At 45.9% G+C, this 27,629-nt stretch overlaps 1 protein-coding gene across 5 annotated transcripts in view; it reads right to left on the reverse strand.

The window, feature by feature from the left end:
* The window catches only part of SH3RF2 (SH3 domain containing ring finger 2), a 123,399-nt gene that overhangs the window by 32,730 nt on the left and 63,040 nt on the right, over positions 1-27,629 (reverse strand). For all 5 annotated transcript variants that reach the window (XM_031671778.2, XM_072955557.1, XM_031671767.2 and 2 more), the window contains exon 5: positions 19,644-19,967. In XM_031671778.2, coding sequence (XP_031527638.2) covers positions 19,644-19,967 — 324 coding nt within the window. The remainder of the gene's footprint in view (positions 1-19,643; positions 19,968-27,629) is intronic.

The following is a 27,629-nucleotide window of genomic DNA, read 5'->3' on the forward strand; positions in this document are numbered from 1 at the left end:
TATACTTCTGCCAGCAGCCAATGACAATTCCTGTTATGCCACCATCTCGAAAGTTTGTGGTAATGCCGAGCTTGTGGGTAACTGTCTGTGGTGGGTGTGAAATGATACCTCATTGTGGTTTCAAATTGATTTCTCTGAGTACTAATGAGATTGGGTTTCTTTTCAAATGTTTATGGGCCATTCTTGTTATATGAAATGCTTCTTCATTTCCTTTGTCTCTTTCTTTGCCCTTTTTTGGGTTATTTTCTTATTAACTTTTGAGTTCTAATATTTTGGATATGAATTGTTTTGTAGCTTGTATTTTTACTCTGTGATGTCTTTGGATAAAGTGAAGTTCTTATTTCTAATACAGTCAAGTTTACAATATATTCCCTGATGGTTGATACTTTCAAAAAATCTTGAATACAATTTTTTTTATCCCAAGGTCATAAAGATATACTTCTATATTGTCTTCTAAAAATTTTATAGTTTTGCCTTTCACATTTAAGTCTTTAATCCACCTGGAACTGATTTTGACAAGGGAGGAATCCAATTTCATCTTTTTCCACATGGATACTCAATTAACCCAACACCACAGTTCACCCTTCCCTTCTGATCTGCAAAACCTGCTCTGTCATAAATCAAGTCTCCATGCTGTGTCTGTCTCTAGGTTCTCCAGTACGTTCCATTGGTTTAATAGAATCCCTATGCTAAATCCATGCCATCTTAATTGCTATCGCTTTAAAATAAAATTTGGTATCTGATTGGGTATGACCAACTCTTCACCCCAACGAAATTCCATCTTCTTTTTTCAAAGTACCTTTGCTATTGGCTTTTTGTCCTTCTATTTGAATTTTAGAATTTTAGAATCATCTTTTGCATTCCAAACAAACAACTCATTGGGATTTGAATTTATAAATAAATTGGAGGGAGAATCAACATCTTTAAGACGTTGAGTCTTCCAACCCAAGAGTGTGACATAATTCTTCATTTATCTTAAGTCTTCTTTAACATCTTTTGATAAAGTTTTATACATTTTCTCCATAAAAGGCTTTGCCTGTCTTTTGCTGGATTTTGAAAAATTGAGTTGCTATTGTAAATGCTATCTTTTTTAAAAAATTATTTTTCTGTTTGTTTTCTTTTTATTTATTTATTTATTTTGTTTGTTTTTCTTTTTAGAATACAGAAATGCAATTAACTTTCTTGTACTGATTGTATGCAGTAACATGGCTAAATTCTTATTTATTCCTACTACATTACATTTTCCTAGATTCTTTTGAGTGCTCCAACAGACAACATTATCTGCAAATAATAACAACTGTGCTTCTTCCTTTCAAATACTTAGTCTTTTACTTCTTTTTCCTATTTTTCCATACTGGCAAGGTGCTCTGGGAGGGACAGAGTTGAGCAGAAACATACCAAACATTTTATTCTTTTTCCTAATCTTAAGGGGAATGTCTTTAACATTTTACCATTAAGTGTGATGTTTGCTGTAGATTTTATTAGACTTATTTAGATTTTATTAGATTATGTAGATTTTGTTAGATTTAGATACCATTTATCATGTTAAGGAAGTTCCCTTTTACTCTTAGTTTGATAAGATTCACTATGTGCAGTGAATGAACATAGGATTTTATCAACCTTTTTTTCTAAAGCTATTGAAAAGATAGCTTTTTTCCCTTAATTTGTTAATGTGATAGATTATGCCAGGTAATTTCATAATGTTCAGCTGAACTTTCAATCTCAGGAAAACCCCAACTTAATCACAATGTATTCTATCTTCATACAGTTTTGGATTTGGTTTGCTAACAGGTACTGGAGGGCTTTTGCATCTATGCCTGTAAGTGAGGTAGAACTCAAAGTTTCCTTTCTTATGTTGTTGTTTTCTGGGTTTTGATTAAGAATATCTGAGTCTCATGAAATGAGCTGGTGGGGATGTCTGAACTGAGTTTGAAATTTGGCACTGTAACCGACTCTGTGAGGCTCAGACTTAATTCCTCTGAGCCTTAGTTTCTTCATCTATAAAAGGGAGCAATAATAGTAGCTACCTCATAGAGTTCTTGTGAAAATTTGATCAGAACTTGCATGCAAAGTACTTTGCTCATGTAAATACCCAATAAATTGTAACACTGAGATGGGGGACAAAGCAGATGTGTGAGTAGAAGAGGCAGAAGGTAGGACCTTCTTAATGAAACTGGACTTAAGAAGGAAATATTCATTCTCTGGAACACCAGGGCCAACCTCAAGAGTCCAGATGCCCTTTCACAAAGACCCAGTGAGGGGTGACTACCCCTGTGTTGGGGACATGTATTCAGGAATCTCTTTCCTGACTCGGGACTGGGCTATTCTCATGCACCCTGAGCTTCCAGCGGAGGGTGAGGTCTGACACCTCTCTAGCTCTGCTCTGCATTGGCTTCTTGGGAAAATGTAGAAAAAAAAAAAAAAACCCAAAACCCACGTCAAAAGAGAAAGTCAAAATCCTTTTCTTAAAACTGGGCCCTCTGATTGGGCAAAGAGTGTTCCCACCTGGCCCCTCACCTCCTTCTTCCCTTTTCAGTCTCATGCTCTCCTGAGCCCAACAGCCTGCTGGCTTCAGGGCAGGATTTTAGTCCTGAAGCAGAGTCTGATGGCTGAGGGCTATTAGTGCTTTTTGAAATGCCAGGGCATACCAGAACCTTAATTATAACCCTTACCCTCCTAGTCATAGCAGTCCATCTGAAGGAGTAACTGCTTGACAATAATGATAATTAAATCCTCTCACTGGACTTCATGAGAGACCATAAAAATCTGAACAAGTAAAGTTCTCTTAAGTCTGCTGTGGGTCTTCTCATGGCATTTATTCACAGAAGATGCTTGTCGCGCATCTCCTGAGTACCAGGCACTGTGCTAGGTCCTGGGGACTGATGCCAAAGGCCACTGCTCACCAGGATAGCACAGACTGCAAGAAATCTTCTGTCCACCCTACGCCAGGGTCCTGCCCTCACATCTTCTGGATAAGAGCATCCCAGAGAAAAGCTGTTTCTGAACATCTACAAGTTAAGTGCTCTGCTGGCCTCTGAAACAGACTCCTCGTCTTAGAAAGTGGTTGTTTATGGTGGAGGGAATAGGGCTGAGACTTGGAAAAGGGCCCCACAGGGAGAGTGGGATGGAAAAGTAGCAGACCAGAACCAGTCAAGACACACAATGGCATAATCGTTAAAAACCTGGGTTCTGGATTCAGATTTCCTAGGTATGTCTCCCCACTTTATTATTCTTTCACCATGTGACCCCAGGGAAGCTGTTTCACGTGCCTGGTCCTAAATTCCTTCATCTGTTTTAGGTGAGGTTTGATAAGTTTTTCTCTAAGGACAGTCAATTTTTATAGGTCTGTGGGTTTCACTTTGGGGATATAGCTGGAGGACATAATGCAAGCAGGACTTGAAGCATGACCTTCTAAAGAAGGTCATGAGCCCAGAAATCATTTGACAACGTCAAGTTCACGTGGCATCTTCAGAAAGCTAATTTCTTGCCATGTATCTGTTGTCTCATTATTTTTAAAATTTCTTGAAGGATATCATAGCAACTACAATGGACGTTTTTAAAAAGAGAAACAAGATAATCACTCACTGCCCCTCCACGTTATCAAAACGGTTGTCTTTGCTCCTTTTGAGTTATTAAGTCCTCTTAATAAATGAAGGATTTACAATCTTAGAAACTGTAGCATCTGGAGGCCTCAGGATCCCCCAGATCACCGCCTGGTATCTTTTTTCTTGACAAGTCTGCCTCCCTCTTCTGGATTGTTGTTACAGGAGACCCTTGGGAAACACCCCACCCAGAGGCAGAGATCTCTGATGTGGCTGGTCACCTAATAATTCTTCCTTTTCCTGGGGTTGACAGGACGTGGCTGTCAAGTCCACTGAGATCCAGGGGTCGTTTCTAGGGACAGCCTCAGGGATATAAGCGAGTGAAAAGAACGGAGAGTGACGTGCCCAAAGCCAGGGCTCACAGCCCCTTTCTGGATAGCGTGCTTGCTGGCTTTACAAGGTGGTGCAGAAGTCAGGAGAAGCGTGTCCACTACTGCCTCAAATTAGACTTCAACAGTTTTGAATGCCCGCCCCGAGGGCTCAGTCTGTGGTGCCTGAAGGCCAGACTGCCCCTGGAGCAAGCACTCTACTGTTTTCTCCTGACACTGAGTGAACCACACCAGCTTGGGACCGCAGCTGCATCTCACCTTTCAGGGCGCTGCATTGGATAGGAAATAATGGGAGAGTACGTTTCAGGGAATCTCTGTTTCCAGGTGTCAGGATATTTTCATCTCAATGTGCTCAGAAGGAGTAAAACCATGGACTTGCATTAAGCAGGAGGAGATCCCAATTTCTGGCCCATCCTCAGAACACCCTTAAACTTACTATTTGTTTTCCCAGAGTTTAGCACAGTAGCTCAGCACTCAGCACATGTCTGCTGAGTCTGCTTTCAGGAAGGTCAGTGGCTAAACCATATGGGACAGATGTGAAGGGACTGTCCTTCTCCCAATTCTGTCTTCCGCTGGCGTTAGGAATTTGTTGACACCCAACGACTGAGGTATATTGCAGAGGGGGGGCAGTTTACTTTTTGTTCTTTACCTTCTCTTGCTGTCCCCTAAGCTCAGCCTCTTCTCCTAACCAGCAGTTTCCCGCAAACTCTGGGTGTCATTTTTCTGAACACTCTGGGTCATGGATTTTAACTAGCAGAACTCCTGAAACATTGGAGGGCCATGATTTGAGAGTGAATGTCTGATGCCTTTCCGTTGACAAGTGTTCTGAGTGTTCCCAGCCTTGAGTGAGGCAATACGAGGATGGGGTTGAAAGGGAGGCATGGTCTCTGTCTCTTCGGAGTGTATCGTCTCACTGGGGTCAGATGGGGGACACCAGAACAGACTTCAGAAATCGCAAGCACCGCAAAGGCTAATATTACAGAATGCCTGCTGGGAACCACCCGTTCCTAAGTACCCTTTTAATCTTCACAACAAACCAAAGGGCTAAATACTATTATTATCATCACCATTCCCATTTGACAGATGAGAAAGGCAAAGCAATACCTATTAAAGTAATCTGCCCAAGGCCATAGAGCCAGCCAGTAAGCAGAGCTGGGATCCAAACCTAAACACTGTGACTGAGAGCCGGCATCTCCGCGATCCCTACAGTATGCAAAGCAGCGCGTGCGCTTCGGAGGCTTGAGAGGCTCAGGCTGCCAGGGCCGCAGGGGTCCCAGGGCGCAGGAGTCCCTGAGGGCTGGGGCCCTCAGACAAGCCCTCTGTGGCTCTCTGGACCTCATTTGCTGGGCTGACCCGGGCAAGTATGCCCCGTTTCTGGCACCCCTGCGTAGACGCCTGGGAAGAGATTGCCTAGTCCTTTCTCTGCCGGGGTTTCAGGGCGCACTTCCAGGGCTTTCCTAAGGCACAGGCAGCGGGACGTCAGGCTGGGCTTTGGCTCCTTCAGCAAAGCCTGAGGGAGAGGGCTGGCTGCATTTGGATAGTCACTGCTGATGCTCAGGTGGCTGCTGGCCACAACAGGGATGCCGACACACCCAGTGTCACTTTACCCTGATCATGGGCCAGGCGGAATGGCTGTCCCTTATGTAACAGGCAAAGTTTTTCTTTGAGTTGTGGTCAGGGGACTGAGGTTCATATTAACTATACATGAACCTTGAAGAATCTGAAGCCCCCTCCCCTTGGCTTCAGAACTCCAGTATATGAGAGCTGGAAGGGACCCTGAAGATAGTCTGACTTAATGTCCTGAGCCTCCAAGAGGGAAGATGGCATGCTCAAGGTCACCCGTGGGGTTTGGCGGCAGAGTCAGGTCAGGTCCCCACTGGGAGAGGGGCTCATGTCCTGGTAGCTGGTTCAAGCGGTTGGTGTACATGACTTGTTTCCCGGACTAAGTCACTCATATTCAACAGATATTTATTGAGATTTCCACGTGCCTGGCTCTGTCCTCATGGAGTTTATATTCTAGAGAGGGAGAAGGCGAGGTAATAAACACACAAAATAGAAAGTAAGGAGAGAGACTGAAAAAAAAAACAGAGTAACTGGGCAGTGGAGGTGGGGAGGGGGCTTTGCATAGGGTGGTTTTGATTCCATGTCTTCCTACCTGGCTGGGAGGATGCTGGCCATGAATTTGGTCCAAACCAACATGTTGCCCATTCTGTACACCTGGAAATTGTGCCTTTGAGGGGCTCTTGGCTTTGGGGTTCGGTCCTGTTCACCCACAGTGCATGGAAGGGATGGGGCTGAGGACGCAGGCGCTGAAGGCATATTTTTTCCGTATATGGGAGGCCATCGGCGCGGAGGCAGGCTGTCTGGCCTCACGCCCAGGGTGCAGGTGTTTCTGTCCTCTGGGCACACCCTCAGCAAGGGAGGGGGTTGATTAAGAGCAAAATCCCCAGGCTGGCAGGGTGTGAGCTAGCAAGGCAGAATGACAAGACCAGCAGAGCTGGGCAGTGACGCCCTTTGTCTCCTTTCTGTGTCTCTTGCAGAGGTGCCACTGCCCGCCTTCACTGGCTCACCCGCCTCACAGATCCACCCCCTCCTTCACTACTGATTTCTCTGTTCACTTTCTCCCTCTGACAAGCATTCACATCTCCTTTCTTCCTTTTTAAAATGGAGATTTAATGGGGATTGAACCCATGACCTCGTGCAAGCTAAGCACACACTCTACCACTGAGCTCCCCCCTCACGTCTCCTTTCTTTCATCAACCCCCTCGATCACTGAATCGTCCGTGAATTCAGACATTTCTTCAGCTGGTGCTTATGCTTATTGGCTGATAGACACTGTTTCATTCACTTCTTCGCTCACACATCAGCTAACCTTCACCAAACATTTCCCCACGCCAGGCTCAGTGAGGGTTACCCTGGAGGGGTCAGGAGGCACCAGCTACCTTACTGAGAAGGAGTGAAGGGTAAGAAGGCGGAATTTGGGTAAATTCCAAAACAAGGTGTGATGTGACACACGTGCACCTGGAGGCTGAGATGAAAGGGGGGGGAGGTTCCAGCTGGTGCCTCTTCCCTGCCAGGCTGCAAGTGACCAGATACACGCGTTCTCACAAAGGCACTGAGGACCTCAGAAGTTGCGAGACCAGCAGGTACTTGCATTTTCAAAGAAGACAGAGAGAGAGGGCAAGGTTCTCACCCATGGGCTGGCAGACTTTTTCTGCAAAGGATCAGACAGTAAATATTTCAGGTTTGGTGGGACACACCATCTCTATCCAACTCAATGCTGCTGCTATGTGTGTGAAAGCGGCTGTGGATAACAGAAAAAATGAGCCTGGCTCTGTGCTGACCAGACTTTAATTCTGGATGCTGAAAATGGAGTTTCATGTCATGCTTACATGTCATGGAATGTTCTTCTTTTGGTCCCTCCCCCAACCAATCAAAACTGGAAAAACCTTCGTAGTTTGTGTGCTGTTCAAAACCAGGCTACGGCCACATCTGGCCGCTGAGCTGTAGTTTGCCAATTGTTTTTCAGCTCCAAATAAAATAAGTGAATGCTGGATAATTTCCAGGTGCCAATAGTGGAAATAGTTGGGGATAAAGAGTTCTTCCCCTGATGACTGCTTTCTCTGCTCACATAGAGAGATGAGGGCCCAGCGAGGGCCTAACCCCAGTTGTAAGGAATATGACTTTGAAAATACAGGATATTTCATGAAAAAGAATATGAAAATGAATATATGTATGTACATATATGACTGGGACATTGTGCTATACACCAGAAATTGACACATTGTAACTGACTATACTTCAATTAAAAAAACATACAGGATAGACTTTCTCCAATACGATTCACGTCCTGCCTGTTTGAAATGGATGCAGGAAAATGATGAAAATCATGAACTCTCTCTGACCTGGTGCCTGCTGCTTCAGATACGTCCAGAGTTTGTCACCCTGGTGCTCGCACATAACGGGGTTCAGTGAATCTTTATTGAATGGCTGGCTGGCTGGCACGTGGTGGGCCGTGAAGGCAGCCAACCTTCTCCCATCATTGCCAGCTCAGGTCAAGGCCAAGGCCAAGGCTGCAGGCAGAGCACAAGAGCTCAGTTAGGCAGCTTGAACTGCACCCGGCAAGAGGGAAGGACTCGTATGCATTCCTAACTCTGCCCTCTGTGTCCTCAGAGTTGCCCGAGACTCAGCTGTGAGAAAGCACCTTTTCCCTAGCCAAGTGTCTGGAAACAGTCAAAGTGGTGTTTGCTGTGTTTTCTGCACGTGTAAGCAGGTTTTATTATGCATCCAGTTGTGCAATTTTTCACCCGGGCTTGATTGTTTTGGAGTGGGGAGAGAGGGAGAAGGATGGATATTGTATCTCCTGAAGCTTGTGCTTTGAAATACAATGAGCTTTTTTTTTTTTTTTAATGAGAGAAAAAAAAATGGCTCTTTGCCTTGGAAGTTTCTGTTTCCTTCTCTTTTTTGAGAACATTATTACTTGCCGAAACTAAAATTCCTCAAGCATTAACAAAGGCTTGTGTTAGGGGCTTATATCTTGTTTTTCCATGAGAACAATTTGTTAAGAAGGTGTCCCTGGCGCCCTCTGTAGAAACCCTCCGCTATGGAGAGGACCTGGTTTTCAGCTCATGCCTTGAGAAAGCACCTAATTTGCTGAACAAACCCAGATGTACCCTAGTCCAGTGTAGCCCCCAGATAACACCAGCCTGGATGATACAGACTCACTAAATCTTGGATTATGAGCCTGTACACGGATGGCAAACACGTGGCCATGGGCCCCCTTTTCCTACTCCTGGGCCCATGACGGACGTTGCTAGTCAGTCCCATCACTCCTTCCCACTGAGCCTGGCTGCTGCCCCCAAATTACTCCTAAACTCTTGCTGTGAACTATCAAGTCAGCCTATGAGAAGCCCCACTCCTGCCACTTGGGTGGAGAGAGAGTGTGGGCTTGGAAGAGAGTCAAACTCGGGTTCTAACCCAAATCCTGGATTGCACTTGCTGAGTAACGTTGAGCTAGTGACTTAGCCTCTCTGGGTCACCATTCCTCCATCTAACATGGAAATAATAACATCTATTCACAGTACTCACAGAGGCTGGTTTGTATGTAAGACCTGGCATGGGGCCAGGCACCTGCTACCCTTGTCACAACATTAGCTCCTTTCCCTTCGAGCCGAGCAGAGTGGAAAGTGGACCTGTTCCAACAATCCAGTCAATACGTGGGTGCCTTCAGTTTCTCCAGCCCGGGCACGTCTCTGTTGGCACATTTCCAGTGACAGCACTGACAAGTCTAGCTGTCCCACCTTTGGAAAGTTCTGGTTTTCTCCAAAGCCCTTATATTCTAAGATGTGTTTGGGAAGAAGGGTCTGCTATTCAGAAAAGGCGTTTGCCTTGCACACTTGTTATGTTAGCTGCCATTTATTCTGCATTTACTGTGCACCAGGCCCTTTGCTATTTACTTCATTGGCGGTTCCCAGCTGGGGCCGATTTTGACCCCGGGGGACGTTTGACAACGTCTGATGGGGGATGCTCCTGGTATCTAGTGGGTGGAGGTCAGGGATGCTGTGAAACACCCTACATGCATAGGACAGTCCACCCAAGAAAGAATTACCTGACCCCAAATGCCTGCAGTGCTAAGGTTGCAAAATCCTTCTGCATGTGAATATCTCATTCAGTTCCTGACCAGTCTCTGTGAAAGATGCTGTCACTGAGTCCTTGCAAGTCTTAGCCTTGTAACATTAAGGAATGTCTGTGCCCCTCACGTTTCTCTCTGCCACCCTCCTTGTCCCTGTCTGCTGTCCTATGCCCCTCTCTTCTCTTTTTTTTTTTATCTTGCTTCTCCTGTTCTCCCTTCTTGCTGAATTCTGAGTGTGTGCATATGCGTTGCAGGCCCCAGTGGCCTCGGGAACAGTGACCCTTGCTCCTGGCTCCCAGAGCTAAAGAGTCTGTGTTAAGATGTCTGAGGCAAAAGCTGGGCCGCTCCCTTTTCCACCCGGGCAGGGCTGGGGCTCCTGAGTGGCTCGCCTGCCAGGATTAATTGGGCAGAATAATGATGTAAAGTTTAACCTCTCGCTGGAGAAATGCTGAATCAAAGAAACAAGCTAAGCAGCAGAGTTAATTACAGAACTTGCTTTGGTCACCAGAAACCAGAATGGTTTCTCCCCAGAGGACTTCGGGGAACTTGGGTAGGGCTAGGAGCCAATGACTGCAGGCCTCGTGGTGCCCCCAAGTGCTGGTGTTTACTGGTGCAACTTGGGTCTAAAGGGAACTGGGCTGCCAGGGCTGAGGAGAGGAGCATGCGGGCACCCCCCTTCACCTCCTTTTACCACCTGGCTGACTTCTGTTAACCTTCAGATCTCCACCTGAAGGTCACCTCCTCCAGGCAGGCTTCCCTGACCTCCCTCAGACTCCCTTCATTCCCATCCTTCAACCTCACGGCACTTTGCACACCTATAATCTTGTAATCAGGTATTTGTAACACTTTGTTCGGTTTGTCTTCCCTGCTGGTGTGGAGGTTCCATGAGTGTAGGGACTGTGTCTGCCTTGTCCCCTGTGTTGCCTGTGCTGGGTGCATGGGTGGCACCCAACAGCTCTTTGTTGGCTGCTTCACTGGTGGGCCATGAGGGGCTTGGGCAACTAACTATACCAGGTGAGGATGCAACTTACAGAGAAAGCTGTGCAAACAGAAAATAGTGGACAGACAGCCCTGCCTGGTCTCCACCCTGGCGTCCTCCTTTGTCCAAAGTCTTTCTTCTTGGCTTCCCTCCTGTGACCCCTCCGTACAGCTAAGAGTCTGAGCTGAGCAAGTACAGTTCCCCCAGGGGCCTCCTAGATAAAAGACAAAAGTCATCCTCCTTCCCTCCTTCCAGAATTGTCACTGCTTATCAGGGGAGCCCTGGGACTTTGGGAAGGCTTTGCACTCGAAGGCAGGCTCTGACAGGTCATCCTTCCTCAGCGTGCTGCTGGCGGATGGCCCTGTCAGTGAGGCCTGTCTGCACAGGCCAGCCCTGGGGCCATGGGGAGAGGGGATGCTTTCAGATTCCTGACTTGACCCACCATTAATCACAGAGTGAACATTTATAGAGCCATTTACCACTGCCAAGCCCTGGCCATTATCTCAGGTACATGCATCACCTCATTTTATCCTCCCAGCAATCTTAATGAGGTTAAAAAAAAAATACAAGGCATCACATCAGTTCCATCTTACAGATGGAAAAACCGAGGCCCAGAGAGATTAAGTAACTTGCCCAGTGTTACACTGCTCAGTAAGAGGCAGCGTGAGAGTCCCACCCGGAGCTGGCTGACCCTAAAGCCCTTATGTTCATCCTCTCACTACACTGCTTCTCCCTCAAGAAGGTCTTGAATAAGAACTCTACCTGACACCTGGTGGGGCCGAGAAAGCTCTGCAGGAGCCAGAAAGGCAACAGCACTGTTGTGTGAACGTGCGCTTCAGCAGAGGACCAGAGGAATCACAACCGTGACCATCACTCACTAAATCATAGCAACTGCTCTTCCCGCTGGTTTTACCTTCAGGGTGCGCTCTGCTAACAGAGCCACAGCATACTCTGCCCAGGGCATTCTATCATTCCGCGTAGAAAGCCAGAGCCGGGGAGGCAGAGCGCCGCCCCCAGGGCCGTGCTGTTGACGGGCGGCAGCGCACGGACCTAACTTCAGCCTGACCGGGGAGGTGACAGGCACCTGTCTCGTGCCAATAATCGTTGCTGCAACTGGGACTATGTGGCTCAAGGATGAGGCATTAAATGAGACAGTAAAAGGACTCTTTCTCCTGTCTTAAACTGCAGTTCATTTATTTTATTTTGGGGGAAGACCTTGAGTCTGTTAGGGAGATACTTTTTCTTGCCAGTTTTCTTACATGTAAAATGAGGCCAGACCACCTCCACAACTGCTAGCAGCTGTGAAAAATATATCGTAGGGAATTCAGATTGGAAGTGTCATCTAGATTTTGGCTGAAGCCAGGGGTTTTCCTCGCTCCCACAAATGATGATATATATGCTGTATTCTGAAAGCTCTGCCTGGAGGAAAGCAGGGAAGAGAGACGGCTGCAGTTCCCTGAGTTATAGCTCATCCTGGCAAAGACCTCGCATGGAAGGACCTACCCATTTTGCAGATGAGGACGCTGAGGCTCAATGGGTAAGTTCCTCAGTTCACCGTCAGTTATTAGGTGGCAAAGCCATGGCATGAAGCTTCACTTGACTCAGAGCCCTTCCATTTATACTCAGCTGCCTTCCTCTCAGGGGAAAAATAAGAACCACCCTGAAATCCATCAACAGCTTCCACAGGCTCCTTCGGCATTTTCATTATTTACTTTCTGACATTCTGTGTGGTGGTAGAGATTTCTCCCTGTACCTCACGAAATCCTTCCTGTGCTGATTTATGTTCCTTTCCTCTTCCATACATGGGAACACACAACCAGTCTATAAACCCAAGTTTGGAAAAGTAAAGCCATCTCCTGTTCCCACATCAACCCTGCAGCCCTCTCTTCTCTAGGCTGAACAGACCCCGTCTTTTCCTCCTGGTCTTAGCCTGGCTGTGGGAGCCAGTCCTCAGGAGGGGCAGGGGAATGAACACAGGCCCGAAGGGGCCAGGAGGCGGAGGCCAGCCTGAGGGCAGAGATAAGGATGTCAACAGGGAGACTGGCACAGGCAGGCGGGAGAGATTAGCCCGGCTGGCAGTGGCCAGTGGAAAAAGGGGTGGCCGTTCAGTGATGGCAAACATGCCAGCAGAGAAGGTGGTGAGAAATGAGTCCTGTCTTTGGAACAAGGGGAATACCCTGGAACAAACAAGGGAGAGAGACAAAGAGAAACAGAGGGGTGGTGGGGGCAGCAGGGGGTGGAATATATAGTGGTTGAGGCATGAACTTTGGATTCCCCTAAGTATATGCTGAAGGCCCATGAGATGCAGGTTTGGACATCATTGCGAAATGATTCAGGGAACACTCACAGTAGAGGATTTTACACACACTCACTTCTTAGCACGAGTCAATCTAATAGAAGCACTGCAGCTTAAAAAAAGACCAGGGGGAATGACGGATTTGGAATGTTGCCATTTTGCAACCCCAAACAAATGGTCATGAATGGCTCCTTATGGATAGTAGACAGGGGTGTGTTAATGCTGCAAAGATGCCACCAGTAAGATCCAGAATGTGTAAAATTCAACAGGACAGGTGACTTTTTAAAACATATCCATGACAAAAGATGAGACAGAAAGCATGAGTGTGTGAGAGGACCTGTAGAATGAAAGAAATCTAATAGACATATCGACCCAATGCATGGTGTTTACCTCAACTGGATGCCATTTAAACAAACCATCTTGTAAAAAAATTATGAGGCAAATACAGACACTTGAACACGGAATACTTACTGTTTTTAAGAAACAGTGATCCATTTCCTAGTGTATGATATTGGGATCATGCTTATGTGAAACTCTTAGAAGAAAATGCTCACTGAAATTTTTAAAGCGATGCTGAGCTGTGCATGGACGAAATGAGATGATGTCTGAGCTTTGCTTTCAAATAACTCCATTGGGGAGCAGGTTCGTGAGTGGAGATATAACTGAAATAAGATTGGTCCATAAGTGGGTTCATTGCTGAGACTGGGTGATATGAATAGGAGGATTCATAATCTTCTCTTCACTCTTATGGATGTTTGAAATTTTCTGATAAAAAAATGTTCAAAAACATTTATAGGAGAGCAACTGAAGAGAGATCTAGCAACTGACTGCTAAGGAAGTGTGACGGCTAACATTTTAAATAATAGCAACTGTAACAGAAGTGGGAGCCAAGCACTTGACACTCTTCACGTCTTTGATTTTCTCAACAACTTTGTGAGGTAGGGGTTATTCCTGTTCTTGATGGAAACCGAAACTTAAGAGAAGCTACAGGCTTGTCCGAAGTCTCCCCCTGGGGACGGGGAAGAGGGTCTGGGTCTGAAGCTGGAGTGGTTTCTTGTGCCCACAGCACTGCTTCCTTGTGGCAGTTCTTTCCCCAGGGGGACCTGGCAGAGCAGAGGGTGAGGGCGACAGTTTACGGGGCTGTCTCCACTGGGCGGGGGGTCGGGGTACGTTCTTAAAAATTTAATAAACATATTTCAAGGCCCCATAGAATGTACTTTGGGGCAGATCACAGTGACACGGAGCAGAACAGTTTGAGGGGATGGGTGTCCATTTAATGGAAGCTCCCACTTTTCACCCACGGCTCTTGGGGCCAGTCTGGCCAGCGCAAGAGAACTCTGACAGCATCATCTGTCGGTAGGGATGTGCTGTGTGAAAACTGCAAAGATTAAAGAAATTTATATTGGGAGATGTCAAAATAAGAATATAAACAAAACATAGGATAACCTTCTGTCAATTACCTCAGAAGGAGGACTAGCTGAGCATCCTAAACAAAAAGGAGCATGGAGAGTGTGTCCAAAGGAACAAAAATGATCCTACTACTAAATAAAAACCCTCTCTCCTGGCAGTCCTGAGAACTGTAAAGTTGGGTTGGGAGACTTCTGTGAAAGATGGAGACCAAGGGGCACTTGGGGAGGGGATCTGAACTTAGAGCTGAAGCTCCTGGAAATTACTTTATTCAGAATATTTCAAATATAACATTAAAAGGAGATTCGGTTTTATAGACCTCAGAATTCCCTAAGGCACGTGATAGCTTATCCTCCCAGGAGCTCCTGAAAGATAGGTGGACTTGTCATTATCCTCCTGGAATGGGATGGAGCAGGCCTGGGGGAAAGAGTCACATTCCTCACCCTGACTTCAGGGACCTGCCTTTCCCCTCTTTGTCTCACCTCTTTTCTTTTCTGGATGATCAGAGGAGGACAACGAGATTGGTTTAAGTCAGTCAGAGGCTTCTGTCTTTGTGTTTGATTCTTGAGGCACTGTATGTTACTAGAAACCCCTCCTGGGGTTTTGGAAAGTCAACAGCAACATAAATGAATAAAACACCACCCCTGCCCTTAAGAAGTTTCAATCTAGCGAGCATGGTGATAAGATACCTATGGGGTACTTACAGTACAAAGAACACAAGTGTAAGCAGTGTGACGTGAACACAGGGGAAAGAGATTAATTCTGCAGAAGAGTGGGTAGCAAGTTTACCTGAAGAAATGGTATGCATACAGGGCTTTGGGGTCTGGGTGTGACTGTGACAGGCAAATGCACCAAAAATAAATGCCGGGAGGAGCAGCATTTATTTATCCCACAAATATTTGTTCATTGCCTAGAATAATGTAGGCACATGCCAGATACGAGGACAGAAAGCCAAGAGGTGACCTAGTATACAATGTGCTTCCGAATGTTGAGTAGATCCTTGTGTGTTCCCACTCGTGTGTGCATGTGTGTGGAGGCTGGAAGCGGGGCTGCAGCCAGATCATGGAGGGCCTAGGATGCCTTAACTCAGGGAGAGGGTGTAGCTCAGTGGTAGTGTATGCCTAGCATGTGTGAGGTCCTGGGTTCAATTCCCCAGTACCTCCATTTAAAATCAATCAATCAATCAATCTGATTCCTGCTCCCCCCCACCCCACCCCCCAGCCAAATAAAAACAAACAAGAAGTTAGAATGCCTTAACTCATTTAGGGGAGAGGGCACAGGTCTGCCCTCAAATCCTGGGTCTGTTTCTAGCTTTGAAACTTTGGGAAAGTGACCTGATTTTCCTGTTTCCTCGCTAAAATGGACACACGACACCTGAACAGTTGGGATAGTCATCATGTCTGTAAGTCGTCTATTACAGTGTCTGGCTTTCAGTGGTCACTGAATAAACAGCAGGTGTTACTGCTCCTGAGGATTGTAGGGAACCATTAGTGGTTTGGGGAAGAGAAGCTGCCCAAAAGATTTAGGTTTTCAAGGGATTGTTATGGAGGCCACGCTGGGAGGTGGATGGGGGAAGGGGGCTGGCGGGGTGAGGTGTAGGAATGAGCGAGGTCCTGGGAGACCAGGAGGAGGCTGAAGCCACGATGAGGACCAAAACCAAGGCGGTGGGATAGAATGGACAGAAGCCATTGCTACTGAGGTGGCAAGACGAGCTTGCTGATGGACTGCGTGTCGGCGGTGAGGGAAAGGCAGCGCCCTGGAATGACGACAGGCTTTCCAGCTGCACGGCAGCTCCCCTCCCAGGGTCTGGTCCAGGAGGGGCAGGCTGAAGGAGGGGGCTGGAGAGGGTGGGATGGGGAGGGGAGGAAGAGGCTGAGTTCTGTGAGTGTGGGACTCAGGGGACAAACAGACTTCACATGCTGAGCAAGTCTGTTTTAAGGGTCTCCAGGGTGAGCCTGGCACCTGTGACTTCCCTTGAGAGCCATTGCTGAAGGACTCCATTCTGACTCGGGTCCCAGGCAGTTGGCTTCTTTTTCTCTTCCTACAGCATCCCTTCTCATCACAGACCCAGAGATAAGACCCAGGACTCCCCGAAAGGCCAGCTGCATTGGTTCCAACCCTCCTACTTAACCTCCTCCACCACAGTTTCCCAGAGAACCTACTCAGAGTCTTCACGTCTAATCCTGAATTGTTCTCCAGTACAGTTGTTTTTAGCCCGGAGTTCGTCTTTGCGGTCACTTCCTGACGTTCTAGTTGGGTGTGTCAGGTGGGAAGACACAACGACTTTAGGAAAACAAAAACCCCTGCTTTAGCTTCTCTTTGTGAGAAGACAGGAATTGCTCCCCTTTGTTGTTTAGGACTTGAGGGACAACCCAAGACTTCTCTTTACTGTTTCTTTAGAGCTGCTTTCAGAAAATCAACCTCTTACTCGTCCAAGCCCCTCTGTCTAACTGGTGAGGCCTGAACATGCTTTCAAGCGGCTCTTCCCTAAAAAATGTTCTCGGACTTTTTATGCCACCATCACAGAAGGGCTGACATTCAAATATTCAAATATCCCTCTTTCTCCCCGGTCACTAAGACAGAAGCTAACGAGCACCCTCCTCTCTGCTTCTTGGCCCTTCTTACATGTTCTAGCTACGCCATATTGACTCTGTATCATTGCATTCCAAACTGCTTGCCTCCTGCCTCCAGAGTTTTTGCCATGTCCGCATGCCACCTGCACCTTTATTAACTTACTATTCTTTGGAGAAAAAAGCATTAGAGTTTTGCTAAAGTATTAAAAAAATTTCATATAATTCTGTGAACATAAAAGTAGTATCACTTATAATTACTAATTACATGAAATTTGGCCAGGCCTTTTTTCTTTTGGGGCCTTAATTACTTTGCTGTAAAGTGGTGAGAATACCTCCCCTACAAAGGCTCTTTACCATATTTAAGGATGAAGGGCAGGACTCAGGAGATAGGCAACAAAAAAAGATCATCTACCTATCTATCTACCTTCCTACCTATTATCTATCTATCTATCTATCCATCCATCCATCCATCCTTCTATTTATCTCCCTCTCTATCTATTTATCTATCGATCAATCAATCAATCAATCATTCAATCAATCCTTTTACTTTCAGTAAGTGTTTGATATTATTGTTGTTATTGTTTTGGTAGTAGAATCCCCGGGACTCACTATGGTGACTGGTAAGCACTCAACAGATGTCTATTGGTTGAAAGAGTTACGCTGACCTGTGATCTTTCCACAGGAAACAATTCCTCCTCCAGTCTTCCCTGTCTGTGTATACGTCACCACTGTCTGCCCAGATGTTTAAGTCAAAAGTCTGGATTCCTTGATTTATTGGGTACCTACTAGGGACTACATGCTATGCAGAGTGCTGAGATGGGGAAGGTAGGGGGAGCCTGGTGAGCTGGACTCGACCAAAACTCTCAAGGGTGTTAGAGAAAAAGGAAGCAGGAGAACTTTTCATTTGTTCCACTTTCCACTCATCTTTAGATGTAGCTCATAAATGTGACATTTTAAGAGTGAGGTTTTAACAACATCTGGGCCAGCATAGAGAAATTACTTATAATCCACAGCCATCTGAAGTGAGAAAAGGCCATCAGTACCGAGCAGTGGTTCCCTGGGAAGAGGGTATGCAAATGTCACCCTTTGGAACTCTCACCATCTGTGAAAACTAGGAAGGAATCCTACTTGTTTTGAATCCTCCTAGGATTCTCCACTGCAGTCCAGCCTCTCTGTCAGTGGGGTAAATGACCAAGAAAGAGAATTAAAAAGGTGCACAGGAAGTGACTCTAGGCTAAATCCTTTAGGAACCCAACTTACAGCTGAGTGGGCTAGCCTGGATCTACTGCATGTGGGCTGAACTTCATACCTCTATGTCTATGTAGAAAGAATGTTTCAGAAAAATTCTGCTGGTCTTTGGCTTAACTGAGAGTGACAGGCCCCTGTATGTGTGTATGTGTGTATGTTTGTATGTGTGTGGGTGTTAGGGATGGGAGTGGGTGGAGAATTTTGGGCACAGAGTGTGTTATGTACTTGTAAGAAGGCACTTGGACTGTGTGTAGGAAAGCGATGAAATTTCATGGTTTGTTTTTTTTTTATTGCAAGGAGAGTGTATGTGGCAGGGCGAGTGTAATTGTGTGTGTGTGTGTGTGTGTGTGTGTGTGTGTGTGTGTACGTGGTGCAAGTGGCGGGCAGAATTACACGAAGAGCCAGCCTCCTAGAGATACAGACAACGGTATAACGTATGAGGTGCTGGAGGAGGGGACTGTTTTATTTTCAGACCAGCACACAGGTCTTGGAGGAGCCCTTGACTTTCTCCTCCTCCTTGTCTTGTTAAAAAGGGATTAGAGTCCAATTAAGTCATTTAATCCCAGGGTAGAGATTCATGTTTAAAAACAAAATTTACAGCTTTGGAAAAAAAAAACATCAGTGCAAGCTGAGGTTTGTCCTTTCAAGTTGCCACCTGTGTGGTTCCAGAGTGTTTTCAGCAGAACACCCAGCATGCAGTTCTTAATTACTTTGCCTCACACCTCCCCTCCTTCATCTTTTAAAGGACCCTTCAACCTAAATAGCCTCATGCTGTTAGAAGCCCTTCTGCTTCTGGATTGCCACAACTACCCCTCAGCTTATCTCCCTTCAGTTGGCAACTTGGTGGCTAGGCTTATAAGAACAGTCATAGTATTAATAATATAGTATTAAGAGCTAATGCTTATTGGGGGCTTAGTTTGTGCCAGGCATTGTGCTAAACATGTTATATACATTATCTTACTAGATGCTCTAGATGAAAATACCCAGGGCTGACTTCATGGTGTCTGACATGTGTAGGGCTTTGTGCTGAGAAGGGCCCTTCACTTGGTTTGATGCTCTGCTGCTGCCATTTTGAAATTCTTCATCACGTTTGCCCTGCAACTTCATTTTTCATGGAGCCTTGCAAATTACGTAGCCAGTCCTGAAAACACCCAAGAACCTATAGCTCTTTTTCCTTTCTTTTCCTTCCTTCCCACGTCATGCCTAGTAAATTCCCACAGGATGGCACAGTGAATGTCAAACTGTGATCCCAGTGAACAGAGGCCATTATCACCCTGCAGGGAAGTTCTCCAGAGGACAGGAACCATACCATGGCTCTTAGCATGGGAAAGCCACCCCCGTCCTCTTAACCTCAGTTTCCTCATCTATAAAATGGGGATAATAATAATAATAATACCGAGCTCACAGGCTGTTTCAAGGATGAAATGAGACCATGTATATACAGCTTGGGCAGGTAATACATGTGACATTAGTTATTATTCATGCATTATGAGTGCTTACATCCAATATTGCTTGTGACATGGTGTGGGTCACCTGCTCAACTCCAAGGTGCCCTTATCCCCGAGGTTGCTCCCTACCTGCCCCACAGAGCTGGGAAGAGCATCCACTTTCTCCATGTGCTGGGTGAGCACAGAGGGGTTGCTGGAGCTGATGAGCACTGGGGTGCTGATCTCCACCATGTGGCGCCCCGAGGGGGAATGGACCATCCTGTTGAGAGTGTTCAAGGCTGTTGTGATGGAGAACTGCCCAGGCCCCTTCCTCCGGGACCCTGGGCCCCTTTGGAGGGTGGGCGTGTTGCTTGCTTTGCCCCTGGAGGATGAGGACACGAGGGACAGGCTTTGTGTGCGGGATGACTGATGACCTTTGTTCTTCTCTAGGAGGTGTCTTGCTGTGAGGTTTGGCTGAAAAGACAAAAGGTCTGATGAGAATTTAGTCATCCTGATCTCATGTGAATAGCTGAGTCCTACTGGGCTAGTCTGAAGCCAGCTCAGATGCTGTCACCTCAGTCATCACTCCTTGGTCAGCTTCCATCTCTTCTCAACATGTCCCAGTTACTTTGCTATATCAGTCCATTCTGTTACATCATAGATATGACTCTTTTACTGAGGTCCAAAGAAGCTAAAATAAGCCACGATACTCTTCCTCAATCGATTGGACTCTTCCTTTACTGATTTCTCTCAGCCTCATCCGAGCCTTCTTTACCTGGAGGACCCTCCCCACTTCCTATAATCACCCCTGAATTCCCCCACCCCGACCCCAGCTTGGCTGCTCACCCTTCTCAGTGTTCCTGCAGCCCTGATGCTTTCCCACTCCACACGTCAATCATGTCCTTTCCTCTGCTGGACTGTTCGCTACTGGAGGGCAGGGGCCTTAGACATGTATTCCATGCTGGAACCCAGCCTGGATGCTCAGGGAGTGAGTGAGTGTGGAGTAATGTGTGGATGAAGTTGCTCAAGTTCATACACTTGATAAGGGTTTGAGCCAGAGTACAAATCCATTCGGGACCCTCAATCTTTAAGCTAAGACCATCTTTTTCTATCTCCTTTAAATACACTTATCTCATCACCACTTAGTCAGTGGTGTGCTGATACATCAAACAAACAAACAAACAAACAACTCCCCCCCATTTGTAGAGTTTACCAATTTCTGTGGTGCAAATATCTGCCAATGGCTTAACAGCTGGCTAGCAAGCTTCCTGAAAACATAACATCCGACTCTTGCCATCTGGCTCCAGCAAGCTCTAGCACGACCACTGACTGCACTATGTTTTGTGTACCCGCCCCACCAAGGGCCCCATGAGTTCCTTTCCTTCAGAAATCCGAAATCTGCTGACAAAAGGGTAAATGTCTCTGTACAATTACCTAAATCGCCATCATTATGATCGTCACCAGGTGCTCTCTAAAACCACATGTCTCATTCTAATTTAGAGATTCAGCTATAGAGAGAAAGGGAATTTGCCCATTTAAGAACTTTTTTTTCTTCATCTAAGAACTTTTTAATGACAGTGTGCAGGTGATTTAGATGATTAATATAGCTGAGATAGAACATTTTAAAGATGATGTAGTTCCTGCCTCAAAAAGCTTGTAATATCATGAAAATAAATCATCAAGTAGAAGAAGGTGCATTATTATGTCCACTTTAAGGAAAAGAATGGTGAGGCCCAGGAGTGACTTATAAATGGCAAGCTAGTGTGGCAGCAGCTGAGCAAGAAAATATCAGGCAGTGATGAGTGCTCTGATGTGACAGGGGGTGACTGGGGGAGGTGGCTGCTTTAGACTTGGGAGGTGTGGTCAAGGAACACGTGCTGAGAAGGCGATGTTTAAGCTGAGACACAGATAACAAGGGGGAGCCAGCCATGTGAAGGTGTGGAGTAAGAACACCAGGCAGAGGGACTGTAAGCTGGTGGAACGATCATGAAGAAGGGGAAAGCTCAGCCTTTTTGAGAAAAAGATGAGAAAGAATCAGAGAGAGGGATGGAACAGAGCAAGTGAGGAGCAGGTGGTGAAGAGGAGGCCACGGAGACAGGGAGGAGCTGGATCACAAAAGGTGGGGCGGCTTCAAGTTCATTCTCAGTGTACTAGGAAGACGTTGGCAGGATTTAGGCAGGAGAGTGACATGATCTGAATTAGGCTTTTAAAAGCTCATGCTACAGTTTGGCAATTTCTTAATAAAGTTAAACACATACTTAGTGTCTGACCCAGCAATCCCACTCTGAGTTAATTATACAAGAGAAACAGAAATTTAGGCTCACTCAAAAACTGGTGTGCAGATGTTCACAGTGGCCTTATTCATAGTTGCCAACAACTGGAAACAACCACAATGTCTTTCATTTGGTGAACAGATAACAGACTCTGGCACATCTGTGCAATGGAATATGGGTCAGCAATAAAAATGGACGAGCTACTGATACGCCGACAACATGGGGGAATCTCAGAGGCATTATGTTAAGTGAAGGAAGCCAGACCCCAGAGGCTACATTGTGTATGATTCCATCTCCATGACATTCTGGAAAAGGAAAAATGCAGAAGCTGTGGTTGCCTGGGGTCAGGGTCAGGGAAGGAACTGACTACAAAGGGGCAGCCTGCCCTCGTATTTGTTGGAGATGTTAGAACTATTTTTTTAAATTGAAGTATAGTTGATTTGCAATGTTGTGTTAGTTTCTGGTGTACAGTATAGTGATTCAGTTATACATATATGTGTTCTTTATCATATTCTTTTTCATTATAGATTATTATAAGATATTGAAGATAGTTCCCTGTGCTATATAGTAGGACCTTGCTGTTCATCTGTTCTGTATATAGAAGTTTATATCTGCTAATCACAAACTCCCAATTTATTCCTCCCCTGACACCATTCCCTCTTTGGTAACCCTAAATTTATTTTCTATGTAAGTCTGTTTCTGTTTTGTAAATAAGTTCATTTGTTTCATTTTTTTTTTAGATTTCACAAATAAGTGATATCACGTGATATTTTTCTTTCTCTTTCTGGCTTACTTCACTTAGTAGGATAATCTCTAGGTCCATTCATGTTGCTGCAAATGGCATTACTTTCTTCTTTTTTATGGCTGAGTAGTATTCCAGTGTGTGTGTGTGTGTGTGTGTGTGTGTGTGTGTGTGTACCACAACTTCTTTAGCCAGTCATCTGTCAGTGGACATTTAGGCTGTTTCCATGTCTTGGCTATTGTAAATAGTGCTGCTATGAACATTGGGATGCAGGTGTCTTTTCAAATTATAGTTTTCTTCAGATATATGCCCAGGAGTGGGATTGCTGGATCATATGGGAACTATTTTATATCTTGATGGTGGTGTAGTTATACTGTATGCATTTATCAGAATGTACAGACACCAAAAGAGCAACTTTTACTATATGTAAATAAAAATAAATACATAAAAAGCTCATTCTGGCTGCTATTTGGAAGTGCCAGACTGGAAGGAGGGAGATCAACTGGGAAGTCACTGAAATTGTTTCAGCCAGTTCTGATGGAAGCCTGGACCAGGGTCAGTGTCTTCTGTTCCCAAGAGCACCCATCCCTTCACTGTTCACCCAGCAAGAGGAGAATATGCACTCTCCGAGTTGACTGAGTAAAGTTCTTTATGGTCATTCACAGCTACAATGAATTTGTGAAGGAAAAGCTGGGCTGGTCTAACAAGATAACTCACAAGTCTAGGAATGTGAAGGAGAGGCTGGGCTGGGCTAACAAGATAACTCACAAATCTAAGTATCAGAATATTCCTCTGAGTTCTGCTAGACTAACTTGTAAATCTAAGTTAATTAGTGTTGGTTTGCTGTTCATGTTTTTTTTTTTGCTAGCCAGCTGGATTTTCAAAGATACATATCTGGCTTTGGAATGTTGGTTTGCTGCCTCCCTGCCTCCACTTTTGTGATAATGATGCTGCTAAAGCTGTTCCATGCCTATTGGCCGAATACCCCAAGCTTGTACTTTACCTATAAAACCTCATGTGCATGTCTTGGAGGTGCTCAGAGCTTCGGAGCAGAAGCCCCTCTGAGCCAGCTGGCGTAATACATCTGAGTATTCCAACCCTCCGAGTGGTGCTTGTTTCTTGGCTGGCCTGTCGTTTCCGTAACAAAATAAGTTAATTTTTTCTGCCTCCACCTAAACCGTTCTGTCCCCAGGGGAGCAACAGCATGAGAGTTTCCATCAGCAACATTGACAAGGGGCCCCACGTGACTAGGTCTTCCCCGTCCTCTGGTAGTGTGATTAATAGCTCAGTCAGGAAAGGATCGTAGATCTTTTAAATTTGCTCCCACTCATTTGAAACAATATCCTTGTGGTTCATTGGGCTGAGCAAGGTTCGTTTAACCCAGGCGTGCCCCGCTGGAGAAGTCCTGACAAGAACGGGCATGAGCTCAGTGTTTGTTTTACCACTCTTTTATCCAGGTGTAGTTCAATACCTCAAATGATACATTAACAAGAAAAATCCTGTTTATGCCAAAAAAGAAAAAAAAAACAACCCACGCCACTCTCAGAAGAAAGCTTTCCTTCCTTGCCATTGTTTTGCATGATGCTGGTAATTCAAAACTTACTTAAGGAGTTCTCAGCAAGTGCTGGTCTTAATGAAATGACTGGAGTCAAAATTTAAGTGCTGCTTTAAAAAGCTCAATTTAGATTTCAAGTAATTTTTGAAAACCAGGTTCTCAGATTAGAGCAACCACTTGATTATCTCTTCCCTTCCGAGCAATTAGGAGGATGAATGACATGATGGCTAGTTGGATGATAATCGTGAGGGTGCCTGTAATCACTAATTTTAGAGGTGGAGTACTGGGGAGAGTATCCAAATGAATAATCATGAAATGTAGATGTTTTGGAAGAAAGAATATCAGAAATGGATAATAAAATCAGTGGTGCCCTTCCCCCCCGCCCCGAGCTATCAAGGAGCTTCTTGAAATAATACAAGGGACCACGCAAGCTCTAATCTGCAAAAATTTAAGCACCTCCTATGTATCTGACTAGGGCTTAGTTGTAGTGAATCTCTGTCCTTGGAGACTTAACTATTGTCTCCCAAACATTTTGTTCCTCTTCAGCAAAGGATTTGATACAGTAAATAGCTCTACCAGTGACACTAGGCATGCAAATCAGAAAGTGGGGCATGATCCTTGACTACTTCCTCTCCCCAACCCCCTGCTTCTGTCAACCTCCAAGTCCTGTGGATCTGCCTTCTAAAAGGTCCTTGAATCTATCTACCTGTGTCCAACCTACCAGTCAAGGTCATGGTCATCTTCTAACTGAGCCATGTCATAGCCTCTTAATTTGTCTTTCTGCTTTTTTTCTTCCCCATCCTCAAGTGATTTTTCCCACTGCAGCCAGAGCAGTCTTTAAGAAACCCAAATCTGATGGAATCGCTGCCTGACTTTAAATCTTTCAGAGGCTTTTACGGACTTCAAGGTCAAGTGCAGACTTCTTATGATATGGCACAGATGCTGATACACAGCAAATATTCCATGTAGTCCCCTAGACTTCTCAGCTGACTTCCAGACTGGTGGGACTATGTGACTGGTGGGACTATGTGACTGGTTCAGGCCAACAGACTATAAGTGGGAGAGACAAGTGTCACTGAGCTGAGACCCTCACTGACGTACAGTGCACTCTTCTTTACTCTTACCTTGCCATGAGACTAGGAAGTCTGTGTGTTCCAGATGGCACAGAGATAAGATGGCCCAGCCTCATTAGTCTGGGTTCCTTAGTGGCTGTGTGAGCACCGCCACTCACTATTCTATGCTCAACATGTAATATGGGTGAGAAATAACTTTTTCTTTGTGAAGCCACTGAGATCTGGGGGCTGTTTATTACCACAGCATAACCTAGCTCATCCTGACTAATTCAAGCAGGTTTACAAAGCCCACTGTGGTTTGTGTCCCATTTGCTTTTCTGGCTTTACTTTCTGTCTTTCTCTTACTCTCTAAGCTCCAGCTCTAGTATTCTTTGGTCTCTGGATGCACCACACCTCCTGACCCTGTAGGACTTTTGCACATGTTACCTCCATTCCCTAAGACACTCTTCCCTCCATGCTTACCTAAATAACTCCTAATCGTCTGTCAGATCTTGGCTTAAAAGGCATTTATCAACACCCTTTCCAGGTAAGTTGCCCATCATCCCATTTCTCCCTGCCAGTAGTTCCCTCTCCTTCACTCTTTGCATCATGCATCACATTTATACTTACTTATTAATGTCTGACTTTACAATTACTGAAATTAGGGACCCATATCTGTCTTGTATCATTAGAACTTAGCACAGGACCTGACATAGCAGGCACTCGATGAAAAATTAGTTGAATGATTGATTAGATGTTTAGGACAGGGTCACACTGTAAGGTTTGTTCTCTGAATTTTTTCCTAGTGTCTCTGATCACCTCCCAAATATTTTTCATCCATTTACTTGTTAATTTTTTTTTTATATAAAGTCCCTGCTCTGTGTTGGGCTAACCTGTCAGGTACAAGCCAGACACCCATCAAGTTTTCAGAGAAGAAAGAGACAACTGAATATTCAACTAGTTGCTGGAATTTTATGGAGAAAGTGGATTTCTAGTGGAGCCTAATAAAATGAGTGAAGTTGAACAGGTAGAGCGAATTGGGTGCATATTACCTGAATGGGACTTAAGCAAGAGAAAAAGCACCATCATTTAGTAGAGATAGTAGTAAGACCAGCCTCTCTGGACCCTTTCTCTTTCTCTCCCTCCCATTTTTCATTCTTTCCATGCAGATTTAGTAGAGGAGTAGAGAGAGCATTGTCAGCTGGGCAGCATTCTGTGCACACTATTCACTTTAGAACCTGCTTTGGCTCTTACGGATGGAAGAACTTGTCCCTTCTTTCCAATTATGCCTCTGTTCTGCTTCACACCACCCTCCTAGAGCACGAGAAGCAGACCTTTTACTTCTTTTATAGCTCTGCACTGCTCACTTTGAATGCTTTATTCCTAGTACACACCCAATAAATGCAGTTAAATAATAAAACTTCTCTTTTAAATTTGTAGTGACCCTGCTTCAAGCTAGGGTGAGGCTGACTGCTAGAGAGGCTTGGGGCTACAGGTTGTATTATTATCCTGGAGAAACAGGCAGAGAGCCTAGCATGTGTTCTTTCTTTAAAACGTGGCTTACGGGGGAAGCGTATAGCTCAACTGGTCGAGCGCATGCTCAGCACACAAGAGGTTCTGGGTTTAATCCCGGTACCTCCTCCAAGCGGAAATCAATGAAAAACGTGGCTTAGCAGTGGCTAAGATGGTGGAGTAGAAGGACGCTCGCAGCTCACCCTCTCTCACGAATACACCAAGAGTGACATCCACGGACCCACCCGCCCACTCAGAACTCCTGCTGAACTTTGACAGAACATCACCTTCTTCGAAGGCAAAATTTGCCACAAATTTGGTAAGAGAAAAGGGAAAAAGAAAGAAGAAAAACGAAAACAGTGCGGGACGGGTCTCGCGGGGAGGGAGCGGCAAAGGAGGAATAGCGCTGGGTCTCCCCATCTCCAACGGAGACGCCAGAGGGTCGGAGGGGGAGCCTTCGCGGCTCGGATCTGTATGGAAGAGCCCTTGACCGACAGAACAAAGTTAAACGGCGCAAAGGGTCCCTGGGACCCCTCAGCCCTAGTCGTGAACCGGCAGGGCTGGGACAGGACAGGCTGCCTGAGGGGGCCTAGGACTCGGGCTGGCGGTACAGAGGCAGCTTCGGGGGGCTGCAGGGTGCTGTGGACCGTGGCTGGGAGGGTTTACAGAGCTGAACAACCTGGGGCCCCCATAAAATACGAAAAAAAAGCAAAGCAACACGGCTGGTGTGCCCTGGGCGGAGGGGCTCTGTAACCTTTGTCTCCTCAGACCCCCGGCGCCATTACTGGCGGGGCTCAGCACAGCCACCATATTGTCTGGGACGCGGCTCCCAGGCGGGGGTGGGGTGGAAACCTGAACGCGTACCTGGGGCTCCGCAACCTCACAGGCGGGACTGAGGTTTGTTGACAGCCCCAGGGAGAGGGGAACATTCTGCCCTGGTGCCTCTGTGAACTTGCGCCTCTAAGACAAATGAACAAGCAGCGGAGTTCTGGCGCGCTGTGG

This window comes from Vicugna pacos, chromosome 3 (genome assembly GCF_048564905.1).
Source record: "Vicugna pacos chromosome 3, VicPac4, whole genome shotgun sequence".
In the NCBI taxonomy this organism is placed as follows: Eukaryota; Metazoa; Chordata; class Mammalia; order Artiodactyla; family Camelidae; genus Vicugna; species Vicugna pacos.